The sequence below is a fragment of the Macrobrachium rosenbergii genome, chromosome 4 (assembly GCF_040412425.1).
Source record: "Macrobrachium rosenbergii isolate ZJJX-2024 chromosome 4, ASM4041242v1, whole genome shotgun sequence".
NCBI lineage: Eukaryota > Metazoa > Arthropoda > Malacostraca > Decapoda > Palaemonidae > Macrobrachium > Macrobrachium rosenbergii.
The window spans coordinates 2,331,009-2,345,116 of NC_089744.1; the positions used below are offsets into that span (position 1 = coordinate 2,331,009).

Sequence of the window (14,108 nt, forward strand, 5' to 3'; positions counted from 1 at the left end):
CACGACCCTCCGGCCATCTGACCTCAAACAGACTTTTCCTGAACCCTTGTCTTCTTCATGTTCTGCTGACCTTCTCTGTTCTTCTTACCAGACACTAAGGGTGGACCCAGAGCTCTCCTATTCATGAAGTTCTTATTTATCATTCTTATTGACATATTTACTTTTTATTATCTTTGTTTTTATTATTTCAGTTTCATATTGCTTCGAAATATCTACTTTTTCTGGCTTTCCCTTTATCTTATTCGTTATTTTTCTATCTTATCACTGTCAACTCTGCTTTATTCTTTTCCCTTATTCTGTCACCTGTTACCCCTTCATCATCTCCTTAGGTTTAGTAAGTGAATTGTCTTCCCATTTCCATCCACTTTCCTCAACTTCTTTCTTTATTCTCTTTCAGGTTTTGTTTGAATGAACGACCAGCGTCCAACCACCAGTCTCACTGCCACTTGCCCCGTGCTGAAATGTAGGGCTCTTTCCCAGCAGAGTTTCATCAATGTTCTCATATAAGACTACTCGGTCTCCTCCCGTCAAGCTGTGTCTCCAGATCTCCCGTCTTCTCGTCTGGGTTAAACTTCACTTGGGGCCGCTCTCAAGAGGCACTGGTCCGTCTGGTATAAGGCCACTGTAATCTCCAGAATAATCCATAACTATCTGATTACTGGTACTGCCCAGGTGTTTATGGCTTTCGTTATGTTTCCGGGATTGAATTTTGAATTGAGTATCGTCTTTAGTCTCTGCATATATTCTTTCCTGATCGTGTCCTTCATCTCTTGGTGATTTATATCCTCTCCTTCTATTTGTATTCTGTCTCATCTATGTGTTTGATGCTATTCCCGTCTGGTAGCTTTATCCCTTTTCTTTGTTACTTTGCCTTTTTATATGTTGACCAAGGCGCATTTTTCTATTGTTATTGTTATTATTCATAAGATGAACCCTATTCATGTTGAGGAAGCCCACAGGGACCACTGGCTTGAAATTGAAGCTTCCAAAGAATGTGGTGTTAACCTAATTTGAAAAAAGTAGCATAAGGTAATATGAAATACAGAGAGAAAAGATTAGTTATTGGAAAATAAAAAAAAAAATAAAAAAATTAATAAATAAATAGATAAAAACATTTTTTTATAGTAGTCTGGTAGTCAAGTGTAACAAAGAATGGTTTTTTTCACTTGCAGTATCTTACAAATGCAGTTAAGTGAGTGAAGAAAAAGTAATGAAAAGAAGTAAGAAAAGATAAATAAGAAAAGGAAAATGCCAATTCATTATTATATTATGTTTCAATTAAGATTGAGTATGAAGATGCTGATTCAAATGAATTTAGTTGATCTAATTTTGTTTTCTGATCAATTTTCATCTTTCAGTAGCTCAGGAGTTTCATTAATTGAATACCTCAGAGAATAGAGAGAGAGAGAGAGAGAGAGAGAGAGAGAGAGAGAGAGAGAGAGAAACCCAATTTCATCTAAAAGGAGCTAATCTCACGACGGTAAAACGAAAGCCTCTGAAGCTCCTCTGTAGCAACAGATGATTATCCAAACTTGTTGAAAAGAGATTCGTGGAATTCTATTTTTCACTTAGACAATAACCAAAGGCTCAATAACTTTGAGGAGAAAGTCAAAATGTTCCTGAATTGTGAGTTTACCTGATTTTAATTCAAGAGTTTGAGCAAACATTTTTCCATTGTTACACTTAATACCATTAATTAAGTTTGGTTTTAATTTATTTTAGTTTTATTTTAGATAGTCAGAAAAATAACAACGGCTTCAGATGTCACTGTTGAAGCTTAAGATTCTTCACTAAGAAGAATCTATATTAAAAATTCTGGAAGAATGGATTTAACTTTTCTCAAACAGAAGTCTAGCACCAGTTTATTTTGCGCTCTTTTCCCCATAATGGAGTGAAAAAGGAGACAAAAGATAAGAAGTGAGTAACAAGAGTAGTCCCATTTGTAGCAGAGGTTCTCTTATCTATTTTTTATCAATATTTTTTCCGTTGACGTGGTTTTTAACGTGACTCTTTATGAAGTAAGTACCGAAAGGCAGTTTTTCCTTAATGACGTCATTTTATTTGGCCTAAGAGCAATGAAAAATCGTTTTAGTTTTTAAACTCACTTTTCTCCAGTAATTCAATAGATCAATAAAATTAATAAAAACGAAGTAATCAGTACAAGATATGAATTAAATATGATAGAATAAGAAATGAAATGAATGAAAACTTCATGAAAATAAAGTAAATGTGGTGTAATACAAACAATTTAGAGCAAGAAATTAAATAAATTTAGAAAAAGCAAGGAACTTCGATGTATGCTTTCAGAAGATGATGTAATTTATAATTTTGTATTTAATTTTAGATGCAGAACTTGCAGTAATGCTTCATTATTCATATCATTATAAGTTTCAAACATTTTCTTATTAATATCCAAAATACATTTGTTTAGTATGGGTAATAAAGTGATATATATTTAGAAAATTTTTATTTATTTAAATTCATAAAAAAGTTTGTCGGATCTTCACAATGTTGTCTTAACCATAATATCGGCCACCATATCCACCAAATCCTCCAAATCCTCCACCAAATCCTCCAAATCCTCCACCAAATCCACGGCTAATAAATCCAGGCTCAGCTTCGGGTTCAGCTACTGGGCTCCTCTTTCCTCGGTAGGCTCCATATCCGAATCCATGGCCACCAAATCCTCCACCAAATCCTCCAAATCCTCCACCAAATCCACGATGAATAAATCCAGGCTCAGCTTCAGGTTCAGGTTCGGGTTCAGCTACTGGGCTCCTCTTTCCTCGGTAGGCTCCATATCCGAATCCATGGCCTCCAAATCCTCCACCAAATCCTCCAAATCCTCCACCTAAACCTCCAAGTCCTCCACCAAATCCTCTAATGAATCCAGGATCAGCTTTGGGTTCGGGTTCAGCAACAGGACCAGCTGCTACTACCCCGAAAAGGACCACGGCTAAGGTGGCAATAATCGTCTGCCAAAAAAAAAAAAACGTTTAAAATGCCTGTTTAGTAAGGTTTTAAAAATCAGTCATATGATCTTTTACAAAAGTTTTTAAGACATTTTAAAAGTATATTTTATCTCGAAGCACTCTTGACACTGTTGCTCATAAAAGAAAGGTCTGGATAGTTTTAAATATATCTCGTCCCACGTTTTTCTCTTTATTTTTCATTTAAAAAAATGCATTTAGGACTATAGAAAGAAGTGTGATGCAAATAAAAAAAAAGTGGAAGAATTAAACCAGAAAGATTTTCTATCTTTACAGAATTATGTATTCTATGCTTAGAGATCTAGATATATTTTTAAAAAGTTACTCATATGGACAATAATTATAGAAATGCGTTAATATTTAAAGGAAAGAAGAGAGAGGGCCCATAAATGATTAAACATTTAAATTGTGCTCAAAATCAAGAAATAAGAATATATTGTCAAATTAAGCTATTAGCTCTCTCTCTCTCTCTCTCTCTCTCTCTCTCTCTCTCTCTCTCTCTCTCTCTCTCTCTTGCCTTGGACATCATCGTGCAGTGCTTGAGAGCCGACTGTGCTGACAGGAACTCATTGATCCCCTTATATACTGACTGAAGGAGGCCAAATGTCCTTCAGACGGCACTCCAGATCTTGAGGAAAAGAACCACGTCATCTTGAATGAAAGCCAAGTGCCAGTATGGCATTTATTCTAACTGTTTTTCACTTTTCATGACTGGAAATGCATTAGTATATATACAGTATTATATATATATATATATATATATATATGTATATATATATATATATATTATATATATATATATATATATATATATATATATATATATATATATATATATATATATATATATATATATATATATATATATATATATATATATATATATATATATATATATATATATATATATATATATATATATATATATTATCTGATATTGATTTATTGAGAAGAATTTTTGAGATAATTAATATTAACACAAGCAATAAAAAGGTTTTTTTCCGATTACTGACATAAACACTTATCTTTTACTGTAGCTTTTTCCACCTATATGATATTAGGAAAAAGTCAATTACAAGCATTGGCATAGTTTATTTTGTTTTTTCAGTCGAATATTGTATATAAGAAAATAGGAATTGAAAAATGGAAAATAATTTTCAACTATCCATTTTCTGTTTATGTTATCTTACTTGCCCTGTTCACAGTGGCTTAAGAAGACGGAAAAGTGACATCTTATTGAGTTCATTGCACTATATTGCTAAAGTAATATTAACAATGACAATATTATAGACAAAACGTCCACTTCGTTAACTCTGATAGCAATGATGGTCACAAAATTGATAAAAAAATAAAGCAAAGTCTGCTGGAACCAATAAATAATAAATCACAAATTAATGAATGTGGTTTCCGTTAAAAATGAAAACCCTTTTCCATTATGGTCATCAGGTAAACAATTTTACAAAGAATGAATTTTGTCGTAAACAGTATCATTGTAAACAGCACTAAAGTTACTGAAATAAATATGGTCCCTCATAGACTGAATAGAAGATACAAAAAGAACAGAAAAAGCTTTAAATCAATTTCTTCTTAACTTTTACTTAGAGTAGAATAAAAGATACTGATGAAAAGTAGAACTAATTTTTAGCTTTCATTTTGTGATGAATTCATATCTTCATTTATCAGTAGCTCACGAATTTTATTCATTCAATCCCTCTGACGTTTCCACGTAAATTGATAAAGTAATCAACACACACTAAACACACTAAGAGAGAGAGTCAGAGAGAGAGAGAGAGAGAGAGAGAGAGAGAGAGAGAGAGAGAGAGAGAGAAACGGTTAAATGAATGTCTCTTAAGCTCTTGTGCAGCAAGTGTTTCAGCGAGATTCATGAATTACTGTTATTTATTTGGACTAACTGAAAAATGAATAATTTTGGGTCGAGGAATTTTGCCATGTGCCTTGCTCTATGAAAAAGTCAAAATTTCAGAGAATTGTGAGTTTTCCGGATTTTAACCCAAGTGGCCTAATGATTTTTTTTATTGAATTATTTCTCTTATTGTTCTTAATACCACTGATTTCGATTGTCTTTTAATTTAGGTCTCAAAAAAAAAGAAAGAAGAAAAAAAACTGCGGCTTTAGATGTTACTATTGAAGCATATGATTCTTCGCTCACAAGAATCCGTATTTTTTGGAGAATGATTTTGGATAGTCAAAATTTAACCAATCAAGTATTTAAAAGAAGAAGAAGTACCATGATGGAAGAATAAGTAGACAAGAGATAAGGAAGTGAAAAGTGACAAAAGCAGCCATGTTTATAGCTGAGGTTGTGTTATTACTTTTTCACACATTTTTGTTTTGTGTGGTTTGAGCGTGACTTTATGAAAGAGGTACGAAAAGGCAGGTTTTCCATAATGACGTCATATTCATTCAGCATAAGAAAAGCGAAAAATCAAATTAGTTTTAAACTCACTTTCAGCACTGCTCTTTTCTCCAGTAATTCAATAGATCAATAAAATAAATACAAATGATGTAACAAATACATGTTATAAAGTAAACATGATAGAATAAGAAATCAAATGAATGGAAAATTTATAAGAATGTAGTATAATCAAATGTAATACACTAATATCAAAAAGCAAATAAATTAAATAAAATTTAATATAATCTAAAATTTATAATAATTTCAATGTTAGCTTTCAGAAGATGATGTAATTTAAATTTTTCATTTACTTTTAAATGCAAAACTTGTGCAATGCTTCATTATTTATTTCATTAAAAGTGTCAAACTTTTTCTTATTAATACCAGAATCCATTTGTTTAGTATGGGTAATAAAGTGATATATATTTCAAAAATTTTTATTTATTTAGATTCATAAAAACGTTTGTCAGATCTTCACAATGTTGTCTTAGCCATAATATCGGCCACCATATCCACCAAATCCTCCAAATCCTCCACCAAATCCTCCAAATCCTCCACCAAATCCACGGCCAATAAATCCAGGCTCAGCTTCGGGTTCAGCTACTGGGCTCCTCTTTCCTCGGTAGGCTCCATATCCGAATCCGTGGCCACCAAATCCTCCACCAAATCCTCCAAATCCTCCACCAAATCCACGATGAATAAATCCAGGCTCAGCTTCAGGTTCAGGCTCGGGTTCAGCTACTGGGCTCCTCTTTCCTCGGTAGGCTCCATATCCGAATCCATGGCCTCCAAATCCTCCACCAAATCCTCCAAATCCTCCACCTAAAAATCCTCCACCAAATCCTCTAATGAATCCAGGATCAGCTTTGGGTTCGGGTTCAGCAACAGGACCAGCTGCTACTACCCCGAAAAGGACCACGGCTAAGGTGGCAATAATCGTCTGCAAAAAACAAAAAAAAAAAAATTGTGTAAAAATGCCTGTTTAGTAAGGATATAAAAATTAGTCATATGATTTTTTAGAAAAGGTTTTAAATCAATTTTAAAAATATTTTATTGTTGAATACTCTTGACACTTGCTCAGAAATTAAAGAAAGATCTGAATAGTTTTAAATATATCTTGTCCATGTTTTTTTCTTTAGATTTCTATTTTAAAAAAATGCATTTAGGACTTTAGGAAGGAAAGAAGAACAATGCAAAAAAAAAAGTGGAAGAATTAAACCAGAAAGATTTTCTATTACAGAATTATGTATTATATGCTTAGAGATCTAGATATACTTTTAAAAGTTACTCATAAGACAAAAAATAATAGAAATGTGTTAATATTTAAACAGTTTTGAAAAGGGGTCATAAATGATTAAACATTCAAATTGTACTGAAGATCAAATAGAAAAATATTTTCAAAGTTTATCCAGCTAATCTCTCTCTTTCTCTCTCTCTCTCTCTCTCTCTCTCTCTCTCTCTCTCTCTCTCTCTCTCTTACCTTGGACATCATGGTGCAGTGATTGAGAGCCGACTGTGCTAAGACGGAACTCATGGATCCCCTTATATACTGACTGAGGAGGCCAAATGTCCTTCAGACGGCACTCAAGATCTTGGGGAAAAGAACCACGTCATCGTGTATGAAAACCAAGTGCCAGCATTGTGGCATTTATCCACATTTCATTTATCTCGAAGAAAACTGATTTTTACTTTTCATAACTGTACACAGTTAGTATTGTTTGCATATATATATATATATATATATATATATATATATATATATATATATATATATATATATATATATATATATATATATATATATATATATGTATATATATCTTTTTGGTTACTAACATAAATACTTTGTTTTACAGATAATTAGAATATATATCAATAATGCATTCTGTTTTTATAATATATTATTAGTATATTATTGTTATTATTATATTATTATAAATTATTATTATATTTTTATTATTATTTTATTTCTTTGGAAGTATCACAGCAGAAATCGACAGTAAAAAAATAATCCTTACGAGCATTTTCATTTTCTTTTGTTTTTCAGTAAATATCTAGTTTATCCAGAAAATAGGAATTGAAAATATGATTAAAATAATTTCCACTGGCAAAATGTCTTATTGACTTTTGTTTATTTATCAATTTTTTCTCTTTGTTTTATCATCTAATTATGATATCAGTAAAAAAAGTGAAAATAATTCTTCTTGATTTTATCATTCAACGTCGTCTGTCTATGTTACTAAATCTGTTCTGATACCATGAAAATGACAGATTTGCCTGATAAATCATAGACATCAGGTTCATGTTCGTTATTTATTATAGCAGTGATGGTCACAAATGTTTCTAAAAGAAATAAATCAAAAGTCTTTTGGAACTGGTTCAATGAACATTCAAATGGTCTTTCAAACTGATATGATAAAAATATTTCCATTTGTTTTTATCTGGTTCCTAATCTTGTGCCTTTTCCATTATGGTCATTCAGGTAAACAAGTCTTACAAAGAATGAATGGTTTGTTGTGCCAATATCTGTTCTGTCTCCCCGTTTCTGCATAGCTGGGTCAAAAGTTACTGAAAAAAAACTATGATTTTCACGAATAGACTGCTCTCGAATTGAAGCATACAAAAGAACGTGTTAAAAGTCTGTTTGCTCTTTAGTGCTTTGTGTATTTTTTTTTAAGTTTTACTTATGAGTAGAATAAAAGATACTGATGAAAAGTAGATTACTAATTTTTTAAGTGTTTATTTTGTTATGAATTGAATTTTCTTCATTTATCAGTAGCTCATATATTTTGTCCTGATTCAATCCCTCTTGACGTTTATATCGTAAATTGATACAATATTTTAACTCATCTATGTGTTTGATGCAAAGTCAACACACTCTTTCTTTGTTACACTTTTTTATACACACAGATTTCAGATTGTTAGAGAGAGAGAGAGAGATGAGAGAGAGAGAGTTGAGAGACAGGGACCACTGGGTTAAATGAATATCTCTTAAGCTCTTTTGCAACAAGGTGTTTCAGAAAAGATTCATGGAAAATTACTGTTATTTAAAAACATTTTTTTTGTAGTCTAACTGAAAGAAGAATAATTTTGAGTCGAGGAATGCAGTTGCCATGTCCTGGTAATGCTGTGTGAAAAAGAAAAATTTCAGAAAAGAAAATGTGAGTTCATTATTATATTATGTTTTAATTAAGATTGAGTATCTAAGATGCTTTTTCAATTGAATTTATTTTCTATTGTTCTTAATATCTTTCAGTAGATTTCGAGTTGTCCTTTTAATCTATATCTTCAAAAAAAAAAAGAAAGAAAGAAAAAAACTGGAGCTTTAGATTTCGTCATTAAAAGCATATGATTCTTCACTCATAAAATCCATATTCAAATATTTTTTGGCAAGAATGATTTTCCAAACTTTTCAAAGAAAAGTTTAGAATTACTATTTTTTTATTAACCAAAGGCAATAATTTGTACTTTTTGAAACCAAAATGGAGTGAATTGTGAGGCAAGATTTTAATTAAGGAAGAGCAAAGTAACAAAAGCAGCCATTAATTTATAGTTTTAATTTAGCTTTGTGTTATTCAGAAAAATTTTCAGATGTCGTTTTTGATTTTATGTGGTTTTAAAAAGAGAATGTATTTAAAAGCCACAAGAGGTACAAGAGGCAGTTTTCCATAATGCTTTTTTGACACCATATTCATTCGGTCAAAAGAAAAGTGAAAAATCAGTTTAGTTTGTAGCAGAAACTTACTTTTTTTTTATAAATTCTTTTTTCCAGTGATTCAGTAGATCAATAAAATAAATGAAAATACTGTTTTCCATAATACATGTTATGAATTAAACAATGATGAAATTTAGATGAAATGAATGAAAAATTTTCTCCAAAATAAATAAAAAAATATAAAGTGTAGTAATAAACAATTTTAAAAAAACAAGTAAATTAAATAAATTATAAAATAGATTAATTTTATTTATAGAAAAGAATGCAATAATTTGATGTTATGCTTTCAGAAGATGATGTAATTTATAATTTTTGTATTTAAATTTAGATGCAGAATTTGAGTAATGCTTCATTATTTATATCTTTAAAAGTTTCAAACATTTTCTTATTATTATCCAAAATACATTTGTTTAGTATGGGTAAAAAGTGATATATATTTCAAGAAATTTTTTATTTATTTAGATTCATAAAAACAGTTTGTCGGATCTTCACAATTTTGTCTTAACCATAATATCGGCCACCATATCCACCAAATCCTCCAAATCCTCCACCAAATCCTCCAATTCCTCCACCAAATCCACGGCTAATAAATCCAGGTTCAGCCTCGGGTTCAGCTACTGGGCTCCTCTTTCCTCGGTAGGCTCCATATCCGAATCCATGGCCACCAAATCCTCCACCAAATCCTCCAAATCCTCCGCCAAATCCACGATGAATAAATCCAGGCTCAGCTTCAGGTTCAGGTTCAGGTTCAGCTACTGGACTCCTCTTTCCTCGGTAGGGTCCATATCCGAATCCATGGCCTCCAAATCCTCCACCTAAACCTCCAAGTCCTCCACCAAATCCTCTAATGAATCCAGGATCAGCTTTGGGTTCGGGTTCAGCAACAGGACCAGCTGCTACTACCCCGAAAAGGACCACGGCTAAGGTGGCAATAATCGTCTGCCAAAAAAAAAAAAAAAAACGTTTAAAATGCCTGTTTAGTAAGGTTTTAAAAAGTAGTCATATGATCTTTTTGGAAAATGTTTTAAAGACATTTAAAAAATTTTATCTCCAATTTCTTGACACCACTGCTCATAAAAGAAAGGTCTGGATAGTTTTAAATATATCTCGTCCACGTTTTTCTCTTTGGGGAATTTCATTTAAAAAAATGCATTTAGGACTTTAGAAAGAAGAGTGATAGAAATAAAAAAAAGTGAAAGAATTAAACCAGAAAGATTTTCTGCACAGTTTGTATTCTATGCTCAGAGATCTAGATATATTTTAAAAAGTTACTCATATGGACAAAAATTATAGAAATGCGTTAATGTTTAAAGGAGAAGATGAGAAAAGGGGTCATAAATGATTAAACATTTAAATTGTGCTGACAAAATCAATAAAATATGTTTTCAAATTAAGCTAATGGAGTTTTTAGCTCTCTCTCTAGTTTTCTCTCTCTCTCTCTCTCTCTCTCTCTCTCTCTTACCTTGGACATCATGGTGCAGTGCTTGAGAGCCGACTGTGCTGACAGGAACTCATGGATCCTTTTATATACTGACTGAAGGAGGCCAAATGTCCTTCAGACGGCACTCCAGATCTTGAGGAAAAGAACCACGTCATCTTGAATGAAAACCAAGTGCCAGTATGGCATTTATTCTAACTTTTTTCACTTTTCTTTACTGTTAGTCATAACATATATATATATATATATATATTATATATATATATATATATATATATATATATATATATATATATATATATATATATATATATATATATATATATATATATATATATATATATATATATATATATATATATATATATATATATATATATATATATATATATGTATATATGTTTTTGTATTGATTTATTGATTTAGAAGAATTTTTGAGATAATTAATATTAACTAAAGCAATAAAATTTTTTTCGATTACTGACATAAACACTTATCTTTTACAGTAGCTTTTTCCACCTATATGATATTAGGAAAAATCAATTACAAGCATTTCATAGTTTATTTTTGTTTTTTCAATAAATATATAAGAAAATAGGAATTGAAAATGGAAAATAATTTTCAACTATCCATTTTCTGTTTATGTTATCTTACTGCCTTGTTCACAGTGGCTTAAGAAAAGGAAAAGTGACATCATATTGAGTTCATTGCACTATATTGCTAAAGTAATATTAATAATGACAATATTATAAACATAGACAAAACATCCACTTCGTTAACTCTGATAGCAATGATGGTCACAAAATTGATAAGAAAATAAAGCAAAGTCTGCTGGAACCAATAAATCTAAATCACAAATTGATATGTATTTTTTTAAAAATGAAAATGTTTCCATTATGGTCATCAGGTAAACAATTTTACAAAGAATGAATTTTGTCGTAAACAGTATATTGTAAACAGCACAAAAGTTACTGAAAAAATATGGTCCTGAATAGACTGAATAGAAGATACAAAAAGAACAGAAAAGCTTTAATCAATTTCTTTTTAACTTTTACTTAGAGTAGAATAAAAAGATACTGATGTAAAAAAGTAGAACTAATATTTTAAGCTTTATTTTGTGATGAATTCATATCTTCATTTATCAGTAGCTCACGAGTTTTATTCATTCAATCCCTCTGACGTTTCCACGTAAATTGATAAATAATCAACACACCTAAAGACGGTCAGAGAGAGAGAGAGAGAGAGAGAGAGAGAGAGAGAGAGAGAGAGAGAGAGAGAGAGAGAGAGAGAGAGAGAACGGTTAAATGAATATCTCTTAAGCTCTTGTGCAGCAAGTGTTTCAGCGAGATTCATGAATTACTGTTATTTATTTGGACTAACTGAAAATGAATAATTTTGAGTCGAGGAAAGTTGCCATGTGCCTTGCTGTATGAAAAAGTCAAAATTTCAGAGAATTGTGAGTTTTTCGGATTTTAACCAAAGTGTCTAAATGATTTTTTTTATTGAATTATTTCTCTTATTGTTCTTAATACCACTGATTTCGATTTGTGTTTTAATTTAGGTCTTCAGAAAAAGGCTGCGGCTTTAGATGTTACTATTGAAGCATATGATTCTTCGCTCACAAGAATCCATATTCAAATTTTTTGGAGAATGATTTTCACTTTTAACCAATCATTTTATTTTGTGCTTTTTAAGAAGATGAAGAAGAAGAAGACAAAGGAAGTAAGAGTGAGTAAAAAGCAGCCATGTTTATAGCTGAGGTTGCGTTATTACTTTTTCACACATTTTTGTTTGTGTGGTTTTGAGCGTGACTTTATGAAAGAGGTACGAAAAGGCAGGTTTTCCATAATGACGTCATATTCATTCAGCATAAGAAAATCGAAAAATCAATTTAGTTTTTAAACTCACTTTAGCACTGCTCTTTTCTCCAATAATTCAATAGATCAATAAAATCAATACAAATGATGTAATAATACATGTTATAAAGTTAAACATGATAGAATAAGAAATCAAATGAATGGAAAATTTATAGAGAATAAAAGTAAAATCAAATGTAATGCATAATTAATAAAAAAAGTAAAATAAATTAAATAAAATTTAATATAATATAGAAAAGAATGTATAATAATTTCGATGTTAGCTTTCAGAAGATGATGTAATTTGTAATTTTTCATTTACTTTTAAATGCAAAACTTGAGTAATGCTTCATTATTGGTTTCATTAAAAGTGTCAAAACTTTTTCTTATTAATACCAGAATCCATTTGTTTAGTATGGGTAATAAAGTGATATATATTTGAAAATTTTTATTTATTTAGATTCATAATAACGTTTGTCAGATGTTCACAATGTTGTCTTAGCCATAATATCGGCCACCATATCCACCAAATCCTCCAAATCCTCCACCAAATCCTCCAAATCCTCCACCAAATCCACGGTGAATAAATCCAGGCTCAGCTTCGGGTTCAGCTACTGGGCTCCTCTTTCCTCGGTAGGCTCCATATCCGAATCCATGGCCACCAAATCCTCCACCAAATCCTCCAAATCCTCCAAATCCCAAATCCTCCACCAAATCCACGATGAATAAATCCAGGCTCAGCTTCAGGTTCAGGGGTTCAGCTACTGGGCTCCTCTTTCCTCGGTAGGCTCCATATCCGAATCCATGGCCTCCAAATCCTCCACCAAATCCTCCAAATCCTCCACCAAAACCTCCAATTCCTCCACCAAATCCTCTAATGAATCCAGGATCAGCTTTGGGTTCGGGTTCAGCAACAGGACCAGCTGCTACTACCCCGAAAAGGACCACGGCTAAGGTGGCAATAATCGTCTGCAAAAAAAAAAAAAAAGTGTGTAAATGGCTCTATAGTAAGATATAAACAATTAGACTTATGATTTTATAGAAAAGGTTTTCAAATCAATTTTAAAAGTATTTCTTGTTGAATACTCTTGACACCATTACTTAGAAATTAAAGAAAGATCTGAATAGTTTTAAATATATCTTGTACATGTTTTTCTCTTTAGATTTCTCTTTTAAAAGGGAAATGTATTTAGTACTACAGGAAAGAAGAACAATAAAAAAATAGCAAAAGAAATTAATCAGAAAGGTATTGTATTACAGATCTTAGTAATATATACTCAGAAATCCTAATATGCTTTAAAAAGGTACCAGTAAGATTTAATATAATTTTCATGTGTTACTATTTAAACAGTTTTGCATCGTCTGCAAATGGTTAAACATTATGGCTGTAGTGGCAGACAATTAGAAAAATATTTCCAAATCAAGCTAATCAAGTTTATCCAGCCGTCCCCCATCTCTCTCTCTCTCTCCCTCTCTCTCTCTCTCTCTCTCTCTCTCTCTCTCTCTCTCTCTCTCTCTCTCTCTCTCTCTCTTACCTTACCTTGGACATCATCGTGCAATGATTGAGAGCCGACTGTGTTAAGACGGACTCAGGGATCCCCTTATATACTGACTGAAGGCTAGATGTCCTTCAGAAGGCACTCAAGATCTTGGGGAAAAGAACCACGTCATCGTGTATGAAAAACAAGTGCCA

General features: G+C 31.5%; 3 protein-coding genes across 3 annotated transcripts in view; all 3 read right to left on the reverse strand.

Annotated features, from left to right (window-relative positions):
• Positions 1-2,516: 2,516 nt before the first annotated feature.
• Positions 2,517-3,519, reverse strand: LOC136836416 (keratin-associated protein 19-1-like). The gene is made up of 2 exons (XM_067100636.1): positions 3,508-3,519; positions 2,517-2,975 (listed from the first exon to the last, which is right to left on the reverse strand). The coding sequence occupies exons 1-2, from the start codon at positions 3,517-3,519 to the stop codon at positions 2,517-2,519; spliced, it is 471 nt and encodes a 156-aa protein (XP_066956737.1).
• A 2,354-nt stretch (positions 3,520-5,873) lies between these two features.
• On the reverse strand, positions 5,874-6,940 carry LOC136836423 (ctenidin-1-like). Its single transcript, XM_067100649.1, has 2 exons — positions 6,887-6,940; positions 5,874-6,346 (listed from the first exon to the last, which is right to left on the reverse strand). Exons 1-2 carry the CDS (start codon positions 6,938-6,940, stop codon positions 5,894-5,896), a joined length of 507 nt encoding a protein of 168 aa, XP_066956750.1. The 3' UTR covers positions 5,874-5,893.
• A 2,665-nt stretch (positions 6,941-9,605) lies between these two features.
• LOC136829584 (ctenidin-3-like) overlaps positions 9,606-14,108 on the reverse strand; it is a 55,174-nt gene continuing 50,671 nt past the window's right edge. Inside the window, exon 3 of the mRNA XM_067088435.1 lies at positions 9,606-9,935. Coding sequence (XP_066944536.1) covers positions 9,623-9,935 — 313 coding nt within the window. The 3' untranslated portion in view covers positions 9,606-9,622. The remainder of the gene's footprint in view (positions 9,936-14,108) is intronic.

Bases quoted from the DNA above. Each gene is read 5' to 3' on its own strand.
- LOC136836423 (XM_067100649.1), bottom strand. From the start codon at position 6,940: ATGAGTTCCGTCTTAGCACAGTCGGCTCTCAATCACTGCACCATGATG. The intron at 6,347-6,886 runs GTAAGAGAGAGA...TGTTTTTTGCAG, and splicing joins ACTGCACCATGATGTCCAAG to ACGATTATTGCCACCTTAGC.